This window comes from Perna viridis, chromosome 9, assembly GCF_037379345.1.
Source record: "Perna viridis isolate PV_CMFRI_1.1 ecotype Kerala chromosome 9, ASM3737934v1, whole genome shotgun sequence".
In the NCBI taxonomy this organism is placed as follows: Eukaryota; Metazoa; Mollusca; class Bivalvia; order Mytilida; family Mytilidae; genus Perna; species Perna viridis.
In genome coordinates this window covers 35,717,692-35,737,368 of record NC_142453.1, presented here as the reverse complement: position 1 = coordinate 35,737,368, position 19,677 = coordinate 35,717,692, and the positions used below count along the sequence as shown (strand labels likewise).

The following is a 19,677-nucleotide window of genomic DNA, read 5'->3' as shown; positions in this document are numbered from 1 at the left end:
TAACACATAAATCATTTATACCAGGTATGAGATACATACCATTAACAACTTTGGGCAAAATAAGATGTAAATTTTCAGTAAAATAAAGTATTCTAGCAGTTTAGCATAGAAAAATCAAATATGGTTGTAAATTAAGAAACTGTGTAAAATATTTTATCTTTGGTAATGATGTGACTGGTATAAATTAACAATTAAAATATTAAGTTAAAGATTTCTTAGCAGAAAATATATCTCTCTGTCTGGAACTTTCCTTTGTCTTTTGATGTCAGATTAACTTGAGTTTACAATACATTTATAAACTTACCTCAGCTAAAAAGACAAGGTTTTCTAAAACTTTGGGATTTATAGATTTTCTGTCATTATCTGTCTGTAGTAAACTACATCGATGTTTAGTCAGTAAACCTAAAAAATTGTGTAGAAATCTAGCTAATGAACTTAATCTCTTCCTTTTTTGTGTTTTGCCCCATACAATTTACAGTCAATAGACACCAGTGACAAACAAATTGATTTGGAGGATATTCTTTAGTTAGGTTTGGGCCCAAGCTCCCCCAAAACTTGAACAATTACATAAGTCTGAGCAAATTCTTAACTGAACTGTTTGTGACGTCATAAATTTCAATGACTTTGATTAGAGTTACCATGGAAGTTCAGAATATTCTCAGACTTAAGTATTTTTTGAACTTTTATAGTTTTTATACCTTTTTAAGACAGATTAATCGGGGTTCACATAAATTTAGTTTTACTGTTTTTTAATAATCTTAGATTGCAAAATGCAAAAAATTATCAGATGCAGGAGAATACCATAATTTCCAACATACATGTAAAATAAGTCTGACTATAAGTTACCTTCTAAAAGACTAGGAACACTGGATTTCAATTGGTTTTCTTGTTCTTCACTGACACTACCTAAAGTTCAATGAAATTGAATTAAAACCCATACAATTAGCTATTTAACTATTAAGACTGAATCATTGTTTTTTATATTAGGGCTATTCCAAAAATAAATGTAAAGGAGGGAGGGGGGTCGGGAGACACTTTTTATTTGACCCCAAAATGCATATAACTTTTATTGATTTATTCTTTCATGGTTAAGGCTAACTATCTTAAAAAACAACCATCCATCAAATTTTACAGAGGTGCCTCCCAACTTCACTCCCCTAACAATTAATTCTGGAATAGCCCTTATATGTATTTTTCCATAAATGTACCACTGACAAAAACCCATGTGACTAGAAGTAACACAGTTAACGATCCAATGGATATCAATATAGCATCATTAATTACCACATTATGATATTTTTATATCAAAATAAGGCAGTGTAGATGCTTTAAACATGTGATTTCTTAAATCAGGTGGTGACAAACAAGATTCTTGCTCTTTTAACAGAATCTCTGAAAATCCCCAAAATTGTAGGGCAATGTACAACAGAATCACATAATAGAAGTCCTTAGTAGAAATGAAATATTCAAACCTGAAATATTTCAAATATAATGAGAATAGGTATGATGTACATGTCAATGAACGACAAGGAAACCCTCATACTACAGGGTAGGCTGAAGCTGGCCCCCAAAACATCATTATACACAGGAACAGTAAAAGAGTTGCCCCTATATAATCATGTTACATAAAAAAATAAACTAAAGGTGAAAACAAAACTAGTCATAGAGAGGCCAGAAATTCCCGACTTGGGACAGGTGCAAAAAACGTAGCAGGGTTAAAGTACTTTGGCGAAATCACAAACCTATCCCTTTTGCCACTGTGCAAAAACACACATCTAAAAATCAGTTCAAAAAGGCCAGAGTCCCTTGTTACACATGCATGTTTAAAAGAATGAGAGAATATAAACGTTCTTCATTAATTATTAATAGTTTAAATTCTACAGCAAACAAGGCATAATTTTGCTGACTACATTGGTGCCATGTACCTTTTGTTTTTGTTTTTTTTTTAAAGTTTAATTTGAGCAATTTTTTATGAAGGACTAAATGCTTAGTTTGAGTAATCTTCTGACAGGAAGGCTTAACCAAGTGGTTGTGCTTAGTTTTTTGGTCATGTCATGAGCACTTCCCCACATCTTGGTTTGGCAATCTAAAATTTCTTGTCTATACATTTACCTAAACCTTCTTCTTGGAGTTTATACACATATACTACATTGTCAACCATCTGAGAGAAGATTTTACTGTGACCATCACACAGGTAGCCAGACAGTTTGGTAGGATATGGGCCTTGTGTCGGATACTGTAATAAAATATTGAGACAAGACATGAAAATCTGGCTGACAGGATTGTTGTAACGTAACTAAAAAAGGTGTACTGGTCAAATGACCTGTATATGATCTGTCTGGTGTTAAGTTTAAACAATAATAGATCCTTTTACTGGATTTTTATTTACAAATAGTGCCATTCTTGGCACAACATCAGGCAACAATTCAATTGATACATACAAGTATGAACAAAAAACTCAAGTCAAACCATTGTAGTGACTACAATTTGTATCTGAAGGCTCAAATCAAAACATTGCAGTGACTACAATTTTACCTACAGGCTCAAGTCAAAACATTGTAGTGACTACATTTGAACCTGAAGGCTCAAGTCAAATCATTGTAGTGACTACAATTTGTACCTGAAGGCTCAAGTCAAAACATTGCAGTGACTACAATTTTACCTAAAGCTCAAATCAAAATAGTGTAGTGACTACATTTATACCTGAAGGCTCAAGTCAAAACATTGCAGTGACTACAATTTTACCTTAATGCTCAAGTCAAAACATTGTAGTAACTACATTTGTACCTGAAGGCTCAAGAAATAAAGAAGATTTCAGTTTCATTTACTACAGAGCTACAGAGCCTAGCTATAATTTTATTTCATCTTGGGTCTAACACTGCTATTCTTTAAATTATTTATTAATTTTCATTAGAATATTTTCATATTCTAACAGGAACTCAGAGAAAATTGGCATAGTAATGCTACCATTCTCATGTTCACACATTTCTTGCATAGGGACTGAACATGATCAGTTCCCATTATACCCCTCTAAAACAACTGTTTTTAAAACTGTGCCTATAATTTACAACTACCTTATCAATAGATGATATAAAGCTATCTAAGTGAACTTGAAACCAATCATGAACAGAATAATGGACAAACAGCAAAAATAGAAGATAAGCCCCAAGCTCTCGCAAAATCCTAGGGACAAGAAATTCAAAATTTACACAGAAAGTAGAAGCAACACTGCACTCAGATTTGTTTTATATACGATTTGCACTCATTTTTGCATTAGGTTCAACTTTTACCTGGTAAGGTTTAGAAAAGTCCTGAATATTACTTAAATGTTCTTTGAACTGTTTGACCAGATCTTCCAAGACTTCATTCATTGGTCGAGATTTTCCATGGTCTATACCATTTTTATTGTTTGTATCACTTCCCGATTCTTGTCCTAATATCACACATGCACCAAGGATTCTCAAACTAAGGTCTCTGACTTGTACCCAGGCTTTCTATCAGAAAAAAAGATACAAGGTTACTAAATGCATCAATTTCATACATGACAAGTTCTTGATTTCCAACATTATTAAAAAAATATGTTGACCAATAACTTTTCTAGAAAAAAAATTCCCATGATATAAATGTAAGAAACATTTAACAAGAAACATTTATATTGATCACCCAGAATAAAAAAAAATCTGATCAAATCATTTCATTTTTTTAACACTTATATATATTATCTATATCAAAATCTATCAAATTCACAAAATAAAATATATTAAAGGCAAAAAAAAAGATATTAGTCCAGCAATTAAGAAATAGGGTAGGTAGGTAGGGAAATTATTTTATTTTTCAAAAACATTTTACATTGAGTTAATGGGGAAACAACCTTGACTTTAACAATGCTTGAACCAAAATGGCCATAAAATGTTTATGGTAAACAAACAAACAAGGGTTAATGGGGTACCAGGAAACAGACATATTATTTGTCTTGGCCTGAGTATAAATTTCAACATACATGTACAATTACATACCTCTTCTTTAAAAGAAAACTCCTCTGCCTTCCTAATATCACATCTACAATTATTGTATAATGATAATATTTCTTGCAAATTTATATCAGAATTCCTAACACTTTAATTCAATATTTTACAAACATGTATATTGACCAATATTTTTTTCACAAAAAGATTTTATTATAATGCTTCCTCATAAATTTGTAAGACACATTTAACAAGAAGCATTCTGATAACCCAGAATAAAAAAATTAAATCTGATCACAGAATTTCATTATTTAAACACTTAAAGCATGAATGTATTACAGCTTTGTTCACACTAATGACAATACAATACTTTACATACATGTATGATGACAAAACAAAATAAGGTACACTAATTTGATGAAAGAAGATATTAAGGATATCATTATTTCATATGCAACAACAACATATTGATTTTGAATGATGCTAATATAAATTATTGATTGATTGATTATGATCTAACTTCCTATGGCCAACTTTTCATTCATTTTAGGATGAGAATGATTGACCTATTGAACAGACTTTGTGTAAGTCAGACATGATGAGTGGGATTTTTATTATGCCAGCTCACAGACGCAACAGCTTGAAGTACGCATACCACCCTATTTAGACACATTATTCCGACTCTGAGCCAACCAGTCAACGTTACTCTAGCCTAAAAAATTTGCTAGGTGGGGAAGCAGTGACTTACAATTTTAAAGTCTTTGGTGTGACTTGGCCATGAATTAAACCCATGACCTCCTACACTTGAGGAGAGCATACTACCCTGAGACCACTGAGGTAGTCCTAATATAAATTAATAACAGACAGTATGACACTTACTTCATAGGACAAGCCCAGGGCCTCATTAGAGACAAGTCTCTGTTATCACATAAATCATCAAAATTTGTCTTCTCTGCAACAGAAACAGGATTTTATGAGGCACAGCAGGCAAAAATTGGCAATATAGGAAGTATACAATAAGATAATGAATCATTACTTAACATAACAGTGTTCTAGGATTCCCATTACCCGTTACCCATGGTAAGTGAGTTTTCAGGTCATGAAAGTCCTTTGGGAGCCTTTGGTTACCCGTGGGGAAGTCAGTTTTAAAGTTTGGGTATGAGTCCTTACTTTCCTGACCTGTGACAATTATTTCTGAATTTATTTCAGCAGAATTTAAGTTTTATTCTTTAGAAAACATGATTGTTTCATTTTGCTTTTTTATTTTAGATAATATACATGTAGTTATTATAATTAGATCTCTTTTCTTCCATTGAAGTCAAACATGATCATGATGCAAAAACAATAATTTTCGATTCAAAAACAGTAAAATAAGAAAATCTGTATTTCAAAATTCCTAATTTTGAACAGATGGATAGTTTCTTTCATCATTATATATTTGTTTGCAAATAAATATGAAATGTATTGATGGGAGAGGGGACACCTGAGTCTGAGAAAGGTGACTAAAGGGTAAAAAGCCAGAAAAATGTAAAAGTTCCCATACAAGTTTTTATCATAGTTATGCCCAGAGCATTCTTTTTTAAATACAATACTAAATGTTTGAATGGTAAATTCAAAATAGAAATGGATCTCCATAGTTTTGGGTTCACATCCTCTAAGAAACCAAAACTTGATAAAAAGGAAAGGAATAAAATTAACCCCATTTTATCTCAGCCACGAAAACTTGTTGAACTTGAGCCTGAGGATAAATAAATGAAGAATCAAAATTGTTATTGCCTTGTTATCTAAGTGTATTCATTTATAAGAATCAGACAGTAAAAATACATCACATTCTCTGCTTCTTAGAAATGATTGCACTTGTTACCAAATCATATGACACATATTTTGTCTTTGAAATGTTACTTTCAAAGTGGGTAAGTTCATTTAAAGTGTGGGTAAGTCATTTTTTGGAGACCACTTACCCGTGGTAAGTCAAGTTGACCAAAAAATCCTAGAACACTGCATAGATTTGAAATAGCAGAAATAAATCGTCAATAATAATGCAAGTGGTGAGCTCATAATGGTCAGAGTAGATCTTGCCGTTTTCAAGAAAGAAGCAATTTTCGCCAATCTGCTCACCGAAATTTTATTTCTCCATGATAATCGTATGATTGCTAAGGGAACAAAGTAGCAGAAATCTGCAACATGTTTTTTTTCATAAATTTTGGGCATGAAATTGTTTCACATGAGAGGATGAACAATCAGTTGGCAATAACTACTCCTTGAACAGTTAAGCTGTATTTAAAAAAATGCCATAGTTGTGACAGAAGTTTAAATTTCAACATACATGTACTGGTATAATTGAATGGGGTTAGCTATGATGATAAAATCAACAGTTCATTTCTATATTTTATCAAAACCTAATTCATAAAGCATTCAAAAAAAAATAAAATAAAATAATTGATTACAAACCTTTATCAGGTGCAAGGGCCATGTATGATACCATTAATTCTGTTTTCTGATGTCTGAAAAAGTGTTCAATACTTATAAAATTATCCCATACTAAAGATATGACAACTTATGTCCTAACATGATATAATTCATCTTTAACATTATAATGAAATTATATAAATCATACAAGCTGTTTGTCATTTATTTTTTCAAAAGAGGCAGGGAAATCTAGTAATGGCAGACATCACATACATGTATATAGTAATTACTTGTATTCATGATCTAAATTACAAGTCCCAGAATATGCTAGGAATGAAAGTGATATCAAATCACAGGTCTTGAAATGGAAGAAACAATGATATTCTGATTGATGTCAGGTTTCTTCACTAGATCCAACAAGGCCCCAACAAGAATCTTGTCAAAATATCAAAGAAAATGATAAAAATGAAAATGTAATAACATGTATATGTTCTGACAAAAAAGAAATTCAGTACCTATCTTTCATCTTCTAGACCACTCAGCAATAAATTGTTCCCATGAGTACTTATGTTAAACTTGTTCTCTACTAAGACATTAAACTAATAACAGAGCTTCAAATTAATGATTGACTTGAAGAAAATCAAAAGTCTCAATAATGTAAAGTTGAAGGTCCCTGAACTAGGTAAATGAAATTTTAAAGGACCTAGATAATAAATTGTAGGTCCTGGACCTCACCCAAGCACTAAATTGAACTCCTGGTCTAAAACTTAACTTATGGCTATAACTAATCTAGACCCTAGCATTGAGCACTGGCGTGAACTACAAAGTTTGTTCTGCCTTTTTATCACATGATTACCTAACTATCTACTTACATGTTATAGATTACATGTTTTGCAGATGCAGAGATCATATCATGGCTTTTTCAAATAAAGAAAGCATTCTTCTGTGAAAGAATATTGTCAGATCAGTGGTTTTCTGGCATGCATATTTATGATTTTTCCCATTTTTCCTGATTCTTACAAAAACTACGACTTAACGACATATAATTGATTACTTACTTAGCTGTTTCCATGACCATATCTAGCAGCATACTTTCTACTTGAGCACTGATATACTGTAAAGAATTCTGAAGTCGATTTCTAAACCTCACAAACTCATTTATCTACAACATAAATAAAATGACCAGAAAACATATTAAAAAATCCTTTGATTAATAAAGCCTCATGCATTTTAACAAATTAATTAAAGAACATTAGTGAACGCACTCACTAAGCGCGCTCACATACTCTACGCGTCCCATGTTAGATACTCAAGTTAATTTGTTTGTAAGAGAAAAACATGTAGAAGGACCCCGAATAAAAAAGGAATAAGAGTGTTTTTTAGGCTTTAGACCTTTTTCTTCTAAGTAAATTCTGGTACTCAGAATGGTAGTTTCGAACTCCAGATGGTGACTTCTTTGAGTTTAAGTTAATACAAAGCACATATCATCGTAGTGGAACAAAATGTACACTTGACCTGTAACTTATCATGGTGAACTTATATACGAAAAATCATGTCATAATCTGCAAGTGTTTAGAAAAAAAAAGTCTGAAAACTGGTTGTTTCTGTGAATTTAGCTATGTTCAAGGCCCCTAATTTTGGTAAAAATCATTGGAGTGGAACCAACTTCAAACTCGTCCTGTAAATTATCATGTTGAATTTCTGTACTAAAAATAATGTCAATATCTGCAAGCGTTCAGAAAAAAAGTCAGGAAAACTTTTTTCCTGTTAATTTTGCAAAGTTCAAGGTCCGTAATTTCAGTAAAAATCATCAGAGCGGAACAAAACGTAAACTTGACCTGTAACATATCGTGAGAAACTTATATACCAAAAGTCATGTCAATATCTGCAAGCGTTTAGAAAAAAAGTCTGGAAACTGATGATGGACTCACTGATGGACAGGTTAAAAACATTATACCCATCGCAACTGCATTGTGTGGGGCATAATTATAAAATTTCTCCATGATAGAATTTTCAGCAAAAGCTATAGACAGTGCTTAAACTATCTTTATTTTTAAACTATCAAATCAATTGTACAGTTAACTAAGACAATTCTTTAGGTGATGGTCATTCAATAAAGAGAAAACAGACTCACATCTCATGAAGATTATCATTTTACTTACAATAAACCAAAATACAACCCCCTTGTGATTTTTTAATAAGACAAAGATTGATGTCAATGACATAACAAAATGATCACTATTTTACCTTGTTAAATGAACCATATTTGTAAGAAGCAATCAGATACTCTGCTGTCTGTAATAAAAAAGGTAAATAATAATGCTGAAACAAGAGGAAATATATTATTACTAGGTAATTAATGCCCCATCCTTTCAACACCAATGAGTTTAAGCTGTCTCTCCAGTAAACAGGAAGCTGATGTGTCACCAAGGAAAAAGAAATGCATGTGGTACAATCTATCATGCTGAAGCAGATAACCTACTTTTAAATTATTCCTCATACAGGTTACAGCAATAATGTTGAAAAGAAATAATATTACAGCAGTATAACTTTTGCCAGGGCATAAATGACCATTGTTTCAAAACTTGAACACTTGAACAGAAGATACACATTTGAAAATGAGATACCAATCAAAGCTTAATATCCCAAAAATATGACCAACTTACTTCTTTATGATTCACAGCAAAGAACTTTAACATAGAACCATAAGTAGCACAGGCTGCCATAAAATGTCCTAATCGACTGATGTGATTAAATATTGTGTGACTGAAAGAGAAATATAAAATGTCCTAATCGACTGATGTGATTAAATATTGTGTGACTGAAAGAGAAATATAAAATGTCCTAATTGACTGATGTGATTAAATATTGTGTGACTGCAAGAGAAATATAAAATGTCCTAATCGACTGATGTGATTAAATATTATGTGACTGAAAAAGAAAATTAAGAAATAGACCACAGATCTCAATTTATCATTGTTTTACCCTGAGTGATAGCAATGTTAAACTAGAGGCTCAAGAGAGCCTGAATCACTCACCTGGTTAACCATTTGCTTATTTGAAAAACTTGAGGAATGAGACAGGCTAAGTTAAAATCAACTAAATTGTCAAATGCAGGAAATGCTTTTCATAGCATTTTCATTACCTGAACCAGAAATTTGCTAAAGGCAACAATTTTTGAATTTTTTTCAAAAACCTGTCTTGTGACCTATAAGTTCCTTTTTTAGTATAGGTAGCCACATCTATTCACGAATTAAAAATCACAAGTCATTTTGAGCACAATACACTGAAGAACTATTATGCTTATTTTCATTCAATGATCTTAAATGCTTTTAGAGAAGATTTTCAAAGTTGTACATGTGAAAAAAAAAAAAAAAAACTGTTTCAGGGGTCGTAAATCCTACATTAGGAAATGAATTATTTTTGAAAATTTCGGCATAGGTCCTTCTCATGATGCTTAACAATTTTACCCGTGCCAGAAATTTGCTAAAGGCAAGGGTTTTTGAGTTATTTGCAAAAAACTGCCATCTGACCCCTACGTTCTATTTTTAGTAATGGCGGCCATGTTTTTTCATGAATCAACAATCCCATCTGTCAATTTATGTGGGATACCCTAAGGAACATATATGTCAACTTTCTTTGAATTCTGTGCAATGGATTTTTGAGAAGATTTTCAAAATTGCACATGCGAAAATGCAAAAAAAAAAACTGTTTCAGGGGTCGTAACTCCTACATCAGTTGACCAATTGTTTTGAAGATTTTGGCATAGGCCCATCTCATGATGCTGAACAATATTACCAATGCCAGAAATTTGCTAAAGGCAATGGTTTTTTAAGTTATTTGCAAAAAACTGCCATCTGACCCCTATTTTTAGTAACAGCGGCCATGTTTTTTCATGGATCAAAAATCCCAATGGTCATTTTGTGCAGAACATCCTAAGGAACATTCATGCTAAGTTTAAAACCTGTCAGTCTAGTAGTTTCAGAGGAGAAGATTTTTTTAAATTTGTCCACGACGACGGACACCAAGTGATGGCTTAAGCTCACTTGGCCTTCGGCCAGGTGAGCTAAAAATGCCATTAATGGCCAGCCTGTGGTAAAACAATGATAAAATGGAATTTCTGTGATTAATTTCAATTCTAATAGGAAGGGTTTCTTCATATTTTTGAATAGACGCAGCCTATGTGTTGCATGAAATAATGGTCATGTGTTAATCACCTTTTTAACTTGGCTGTGGTCTAAAGAGCTTTGAAGCATGTCATATTAAAACATAAAATATCTTATGGACTGATGTGATTAAATATTGCTTGACAATTAATGATTAAGTGTTTAAAGTGTTCCCTGTGAATTTGGACTTGACTCCATAGCAAAGCAGCAAACATATGGACTGGAGAAATTGCAATAAAAGGACAAAAGAATTGTTTACCAAATTTCAGATATTTTATCAATTTTGTATTTTTTTTCTCTAACATTCTGACAAGGAAATGGTGTCTACATCCAAGAAACAATCCCATATTTAGTGAATATATTCATTATTACATAGTATCATATGAAAAATGATGCTGTTTCTTCATAGTGGACTTCAGTTTTCTGGATGTAAATATGTCAGAAAAAAAAAACAACAAAACTAATCATTCTCAGCAGTTTTAAATAAAATGATGTTGAATTGTGACACCACAATGTGATCATTACAATGAACCTATGTCACAAATTATTTATTTTCCTAATGCATTTATATTTTACTTTGTTTTGAAAAAAAAATGATATTACAACTAAATTGATTTTTTTTTGCCATATTCATATTCATAGCTTAATGCCCCAACACTTTCCCTTGGAACCAAGACTACTCTGAATAATCTATTTACATGTTGTAAAACATAAATTAAACCATTCATCAGTGAGTTGTTTTTAATGTCAAGTCAATTGAAAACAGAGATTTACTTTCGTATTACTGTAATAGTACTATTGTTTCTGGGGTACCACTTTTCATGGTTTTCATGCATAAGCCAAACCACAAAACTTGGTTCCCAATGAAAAGGACATTTCCACTGATGTGTATACTGAAAATCTAAAAACCACGAATTGAAGAATCCATTAACTTATGTTTCTTCTTTAATCCATAAAAATTAGTATTCACAAATGAAAGAACATTTACATAAGTATAACTTCAAACAATAAATTAAACTACAGAGAATGCAATGAACTATGATTCCAACTCATTAGTGGACTTTGAATATGTACAATCTTAAATTAACAAAATGTAAATCTAACAGCAAATTTTGGGTATGTATGGTCGGACATGACCAGCACTTTTAGCCGCTGGCCTGGTAAAATTTGTGTGATTTCCGGACCAGAATTCTGGTACGTTTTTTTTATTAGAAACGCCTCAACCAGAACTGCTGGTTTAAAGATGGCATCCGAATCGAGACAAATTTAAATCGGTACGCCAGATAACTGTTCGATCCAGCAGATTGTGTTAAGTTGCCGGACCAAATGTCCGACAGGTAGAAAAATGATTTCGCCATGTCTGACATGTATATCTTCGAACATATCAGATACTCTTCAAAGGTTTTAATTCTTCAATATCTGTACATTGTATGTACAACTGACAAAAATCCATGTAACTATAGGTTACACAGTTAACGATCCAGTGGATATTATTATAGCATCATTGTAGACCTCACAAAGATACATTAACTTCAGAGCAAGGTTGTGTAGATGCCTTAAAGTAGTTACAACATTGTAGACCTCACAAAGATACATTAACTTCAGAGCAAGGCTGTGTAGATGCCTTAAAGTAGTTACAACATTGTAGACCTCACAAAGATACATTAACTTCAGAGCAAGGTTGTGTAGATGCCTTAAAGTAGTTACAACACTGTAGACCTCACAAAGATACATTAACTTCAGAGCAAGGCTGTGTAGATGCCTTAAAGTAGTAACAGAACATTGAGCATACTACTGACAGTTTAATCCACTTACCCTAATGTATCATTCATGATATGTTTAACTTCTAAACTCTCATACAACGTATGACATGGGCCATACACACCTGAAACATTTAACATTTTTAGGTCATCACTGTAATCTAGATTAACTTGGTTCTTCAGATAGAAAAATAATACTCCAAAACATTATGGTGATCATATAAGGATTTATAGTATATTGAAAACTAATTGTCAAATAAATGAAAGATAAATGAAATGTATAAGAAAGGAGTTGTATGTCACAACTTTTTAACGGCTATTAAAATGAAAGCCTAATACTATTAATGTATTCATTTTCACAGTGTACTTATTTTTGCTATTTTCGCGCTGGGATAAAAAAAACCTAAAAAAATAGTACCTGCAAAATGGGTTTGTAAGCACTATATATCGCTCACTATTTTTTGATACCATGAAAATCAATACCTATGAATATCTTTGGTTGATGGAATCCGTGAAAATTAGAAACAGTGAAGTTTATACGTTTACAGTAACCATCTCTGGTCAAAAGAATGTATGACAATAACACAAACTAATATAAAATAATCTCAATTGTTTTCTGGTTTTCTAAAATACCAACCCATTATACAGTATAATCTCATGAGCAAGACTTTTATTTGGAAGTTTGAGATACTCCTCTTCATTCCTTTCTCTAATTGCACAATGCCCTGCCATAAATAGGTTGTTTCACCTGCAAACAGAACGTAAATATCTATATTTCCATCTCATAATGTAGAAATTGTGAAGTTACATGATCCTAACAAGTCACATGACATATGGTAAATAAAACAAGTTGATCTGGTGATTTATTTTTACAGTACAAGGCTTATAAGCCTGGGATAAGATTATAAGCAGAGACATGAACAGTTAATAAAGAAAGTTCATGTGTTCTTAAATCATCATCAAGAAACCCAAAAAAGGATAGATTGTTGATAGGAAAGGATATAATGATATACCCCAATTTGTCAAACAGGGGTATTGTACATGAATATACAAATTAACTATTGCCAGCTTGGTTGGCCTTGTTAATCTAATTCTTTTTGTAAGCACAAGTCTGCTGTTATTTTAATATTTATAAGAATAATATATGAAACCTAAATTTGGTTTCACATGTGTCAAAAATCATATCCATTACGGCATTCTGATTTTATAACCTAGAGCAAAGAAATGAAAAAGCAACATCATTATCATGATATTACTATAAACAAATACAGGGGTAGACTTATTATTTTAATCAATCACAGAAAAAGCTACATATATTATGGTTGACAGACCGATGTATTTGATAAATCCAAAATTTCAAATATCACAGAAAACTATTCATTATAGGCCATAACAATATATATGTCAGTTCATGGTTACCTGACTGACCTTACTTTTTGCACCAACCTTAAGTAATTGTATCCACAAACTGAAAGTACTCTTCAGCTAAGTCATTCCAGCATATGATTTAACAGGGTGTTACATTGTTCAAAGCGTATCAGCTACTCATGCTAAGAATTTGACTGAGGTGAATGTACAACTGTGCTAAAAAAATTCAATGAAAATGCTTACTTTACCATCCTATTTTTGTTTAGAATGATATCGTACACAGATATATTATTTTGCATGGCCTTGTATTCACATGTATGACTAATGAAGCTGATATAACACAATCTCGCATACCTATATACATGTATATTGGTCTTAACAAAAGGTAATACTAACCTGTTTCCTCCCATAAATCAACTAACATGTAAACAGCTAACAAAAGATAACTATCACTAAACTGTATGTCTGTTGATAACAATTCTTTCCCTGAAAATAAATGTTTAATTGGATATTTTATTCTTGATCTGAGGTAAAACCATGTTTTCGAATCATAAATTTGTACATTAATGTTTCAGCATCATGAATATATTTACAGTTCAATAATTCAACTTTAAGAAGGGAGATAACTCTTGAAATCAATGATATCTTTGCATAATGCAATCAATTTCATCATATCCTTAGATGATTTACTGCTCTATCTGACAATTTTTCTACATTCATACCACTGAACTATCTGACAACATATTTACAATAAACTGATGAACTATCCTATCTGGAAGTTAAATGAGACTGTGTCAAAAGTTACTCAGTACAACCTAGTATGCCGTAAAAACATAAATTTAAGGAACATGAGAGATTAATACTTTTGATTAATGAATTTATAAGACTTAGGTACATACATGTACTTGTATTGCAGAAGATTTACTATTTGTATGTGTAGTGTGAGCAGACACACAAACTGAATATTAAATATCCACTAAAATTGATTTAAAATTCAAATATACTGAAATGCACTGCAAGACCCAGCTTGATGCAACCATAGAGGTTGAACCTTAAACAGGACACACATTTTGGTACAATTTCAGAAGATACATTTAAACAGTCAAGTTATTGTCGAAACTTCATGAAGATCCTAGTTTTTAGCCCCTACTGTCTCGTCATGTCTACTGATGATGGTGGCAACAACAACGTCACAACACGAGGTCATTATACAACAGCAATTTTTTGAGGTTGTATAAAAACCCTTAGGTAGGATTCTCTCCCATTGGAGTCCTTTAACAATAATTATATTCCTTCATGCACATAAACATATGATGCTGAACCTTCCTACAAACTTTTTTTCACGGGAGGAGTTGTGCTAATACAAGGAATGTCCACAGACAAAGGGATGAACATACAGATAGGGTGATTCCTTTGTTTGGTGGGTTGGGGGGGGGTGGTTATAATAAAAATATTTTCATATTTATGCACTAAATTTTACACAATCCCCTTACCAAAATTTAATCCATGTTTATGTCTAGTTAAATATTCCTGTGATAAGGATAATCTGTTTTCTATAGACAATTCATACAGTAGTCCAAGATGTCTCCGTAATTTACATATCGTTATGTGTCTCTGCATTTCTTTCACCTACAAAGTATATTCATCGAAGGGTAATCAATATATGTCATGAAAAATGGTGAAAATCTTATTGAAAATCTCTAAACAGAACATGGATACGCATGTTTAAAGTTCCTCTTGCTGGAAGATTTCTGATTACATGTCAGTATAGTAAATGTAAACCATCAAAGTGGAGTTTTTTTTTTAAAATCTTCTCCAAGTTATTTGATTTGGTAATATTCTAGTTTAGAGCCATGTAATACTTTATGAAGACCTGTAACTGGCCTTGAGCTGATTATTTTTCCTGGCGGGGTTTGTTGTCTTCTTGACATATTCACCATATCCATTTTTGTTTTATTTTCCTGTTCTGTTTTATAAATGACTGTATAAATAGATAATAAAGTCATATAACATTTTCCAGATGTTAAGTGAAAGAAATAGCCTGAATACTTACATTAGAAGGAAAAGCTAAATCATCTTTACATTTACATATATCTAATGTCTCTGAGAAGGAATCCATCAACTGAAAAAATAAAATGTACATAATCAAATGTTTAAGTGTAAGTGTAAGAATCAAGCAAAACAGGAAAAATAAGAAATATGCCTGTCAGAACCCCACCAATCTGAAAACAAAATATCACTTAAGGATGCTTTCTATATTTGAAAAGACCACTATTTGATCTCTGCATTACAGGATTTGCTCAGAAATTTTTAAATGGTATCTTAGAAAAATGAGGTTTTAGACAGTTTTTTTTCAGTGCATTTCAATGAAATTGTAACTAAGTGGTCTGGCATGATATGGTAAATCTTTTCTGTTTTCCTTGATTCTGATGGTGCAAACAGTCAAATTACATTATCGAAATGATGGGTATTTCATACCATGTTTAACCTACTGCCTGATTCTTACAGGGACTGACACTTTAAAATACAAACTTTGTATAGAGATGGAATTTTTGCACTCACAAAAACATTATTAGTGCAAAGTCTGTTCAAAACCCATAAAATATGAACAACATCATATGGTAATTCACAGATGTATAAAACTTTCATTTATCACCATAGTTTGGGAAATTTGCTCACAATATTTGCTGACAATCAGTCGAGTAAAGCTAATACTATAGAGTACTTGTAACCTTAATGTTGAACCCTTACAAGTGATATTTCTTGAAATAAGAAATCAACTAAAAAAAAAAAACTGCAATAAAAGCTCACTTGGTAGTAACCCCTCCATCCCCTGCCCCCTTCCTAGAATTTACCATATAAGAAACCCTAAGAGTCATTCAGATAAAAAAAAACAAACAGAAAAACAAAACAAAATAGGAGGTGCACAATGGCATCATAAAGTTTCTCTGAATTCCATTGGGCAGTTTAAGAGAGTCACAGACATGACCTCCCTTGGCTGACCAATGGTTTTGCATCATCAAAAAGTAGAGTAAGAAAAGAGAAATTGAATTTCCAAAAAAAAAATGTTTATCTCAAGTAATATGTTACCTGCTTTCTCTCTTCTTTGTTGAGCAATTCTGAAAATGCCGTCAAATCTTCTACACAGCAAAACTTGTCACCAAATAATTCATAATACTCTTCTATCAGAGTTATGTGTGATCCTGAAAAAAATGAAAGGAGTAATGTGTAGTCTCAATCTTATTGTAAGTAAACGTATTTATTGCTCTGTTCAGTCACATATATAAGATCAAACAACACTCGATTTTATTTTCTGTTAAGACGTCCTTTTTGATTAGCCAATCAGATTTACAATTGTAAACCATCATGTAAAGGAAGAAGCCAGATGATTCTGAAACGTTCACCTGAGTAAGTATAATGGAGTGTTGTTAGATGTTACATACAGTTTCTGAATGGAACAACCAGTAGATCTAAAATGATCATTTATATATAAAAAAACAAGAAAAAAAAAACAAAAAAAAAGTTAACAATTCACCAACTAATTCTTCTATAACTAATTTTTGACAATCATTATTTTATTGGTATTACTTGGTTTATTCACTTTACCTCAGTACCTGCTGTATGTTAGTTGCATCTGGATACGGTAAAATTTGTATAAAAAAAATAAGGTATTGCATTCAACATCATGCTAAGAATACCCTAACTCAATTATATCAGTCAAAACTGGGAAAGGGAGACACAGTACAATTCAGTATGCAGACACAATATGCCAAATATCTGAGCATTCACTTAAGTAGAAACTGAGAAATCTGTTACAAAAATTTCCATTATGCAGCATCCTAAAAAAGTACAAAGTTGATCGATAACCAGGAAATAGATGAGTGATGAACCTATAACAGGGAGATATGGTACAAGTCATCACCAGAAAGCAATATATTAGACTAAAAAAAATATGCTAGGTTCTCAGACCCTGCAACATCCCTAAAAACCTTCCCGCATCTATGAGTTTTAAGACAGTAAAATCAGTATATTTTAATATCTGGTCCAGAATCGACTTTCAATAAGTTAACAGAATCGTCTGCGCGCTTGACAGAAAGGTAAAAAATATGAAGTAAATAATGGTTCTTATTTCTAGCCACATATCATATTCCAGTAAAGTTTTAATGCAGTGGTGTATGTTATTTAACATCTCAACATCCTGTATATTTACAAAATTGTTCAATGCAATGAAAATTCTAAAAAATACAAAAAAGAAAACTTGATTCGCTAATAATTTTTTTTAAAAAGTGGCCTGAGAATCTAGGCATTTTTTTTGTACTACTTTACATATTTAAGCATTCCATTCAGTAGAAGCTGAGATATCTGTTACAAAAATTTAAGTTATGGTAACAGAAAGTAGATAAGTGTTGAACCTGAAAAGGGGAGACATGGTGTATGTCATCATGAGAAGGCAAAACACCATATATCTAAGCATTTCCTCCAGTAGAAGCTGAGAAATCTGTTATGAAAGAATTGTAAGGGATAGACAGACTGACAGACAAGGTGATTGCAATATAATCTTTCTCTAATGAGTGAGGATATAATACAGTCGACACTTAATCGCATATCGCTTTATTGCATATTTCGGTTATTAGCATAATTTTCTCCTGCACAAAACCATTTCCTATTATTCTATTAGGGAAAAAATCGCTTATTTGCATAGGCCTTGCAGGTGCATTTTGGTTTATTGCATAGAGAATTTTGCCTCATCGAGGTAAAGACAGGGTTTCCCAAATTCTATTTTAAGCCTTCGGGTCATAAATATGTCAATCATATTTATTGTTGTAAAAACTAGGTTATCATCAATCAGGAGGTGTTAATTATGGATTAAAAACATAATGGACATAAAAGACAATTTAAATGATTTCTAATTGCATTAAAATAAACAAGCACCTAGGTCAACAATGACTTCTGACGACATGCCAAACATCACCTTATGATGCGGCTTCGGGTTCGGCTTGGGCTATTTTTGATCCCTATTTAAATTCTTCCGACTACAAATGATTATCAATGTAAATTTAATTTTCTTTAATGAGCTGAACAGTTTTTAGTGAGCTTGGGTTACTAGGCATAAATATCAACCGAAAATTAAAAGTCATCATTCATTCAGTACAATGTCTAATGAAATTCAACTACCCTAAGGTTCCCCATACTATCCACACTTCATAGAAATATATTGAGGTCAATGACACGTATAATACACAACTATCAGTGTACAATGGTGATTGAACAGAGGAATAAAAACGCACAGACCATTTCAAAAGCCCAGAGACTGCAAACATTGATAAATATTACACTGAATCCTGGCTGAAATATGAAATATGGGATTTTCTTTCACAGAAAGGTCAGGAAATTACTTGACTATTTATAGATGAGAAACACGTGGTTTTACTTATAAATACACACAACGTAAAGAAGGTCAACAAACAAGATAAACACAATATATATTATTATTTATTGATAAAAGAACAATACAATGTGAAGGTCAATAACAATTAAATACCAGATCAGAAATGTTGAACAGTGATATCCCTGGTTGATCCACAGTATTGTCGTCTTACCTGAACTCACACTTCCGGTGAAATCGTAATTTCGGTTACAAGAATAGCCTGGTTATTTGCATAATTTTTACTGACAAATAGGCTATGCAATAAAGCGGAATCTACTGTATTAGGCCTTCATTTACTATAGAACTCCCTATATCTACATGTATTTGATTATGTTTTTGCACTTAAAAAGTAGGATGAGACAACTGCCAACTAGTACTTAAGGCTTTAAACCCCACATAAAGCACCATAAACTCCATTTATTAAATTACTGAAAAAAACTAGATGGGACCCTTTAAGTTGTAAAAAAACATAATAATAGTTGTAAAAGAAAATACAAGTATTTATAAAAGGAAATACATGAAGAGGCAGGTGTCTTGCAAGAACACAGCTTCTAAGTTCAACTCGTTTTCAGTAGTGTTTG

The 19,677-nt window shown here is 32.1% G+C and overlaps 1 protein-coding gene across 5 annotated transcripts in view; it reads right to left on the bottom strand.

Moving 5' to 3' along the window:
- LOC148608009 (N-alpha-acetyltransferase 25, NatB auxiliary subunit-like) overlaps positions 1-19,677 on the bottom strand; it is a 36,335-nt gene that overhangs the window by 7,555 nt on the left and 9,103 nt on the right. For 3 of the 5 annotated variants that reach the window (XR_015914924.1, XM_088543834.1, XM_088543835.1), the window contains exons 10-25: positions 16,759-16,871; positions 15,722-15,790; positions 15,162-15,297; positions 14,065-14,154; positions 12,938-13,048; positions 12,356-12,425; positions 9,041-9,140; positions 8,622-8,669; positions 7,433-7,536; positions 6,417-6,469; positions 4,845-4,917; positions 4,017-4,059; positions 3,291-3,494; positions 2,113-2,236; positions 847-906; positions 305-402 (exon numbers count right to left, since the gene is read on the bottom strand). Coding sequence is in view for 4 of the 5 variants with exons in the window: in XM_088543834.1 (XP_088399960.1) it covers positions 305-402; positions 847-906; positions 2,113-2,236; positions 3,291-3,494; positions 4,017-4,059; positions 4,845-4,917; positions 6,417-6,469; positions 7,433-7,536; positions 8,622-8,669; positions 9,041-9,140; positions 12,356-12,425; positions 12,938-13,048; positions 14,065-14,154; positions 15,162-15,297; positions 15,722-15,790; positions 16,759-16,871 (1,496 nt within the window). In the remaining variant the exon portion in view is untranslated. The remainder of the gene's footprint in view (positions 1-304; positions 403-846; positions 907-2,112; positions 2,237-3,290; positions 3,495-4,016; positions 4,060-4,844; positions 4,918-6,416; positions 6,470-7,432; positions 7,537-8,621; positions 8,670-9,040; positions 9,141-12,355; positions 12,426-12,937; positions 13,049-14,064; positions 14,155-15,161; positions 15,298-15,721; positions 15,791-16,758; positions 16,872-19,677) is intronic. The other 2 variants (XM_088543836.1, XM_088543837.1) reach the window with 1 other exon arrangement.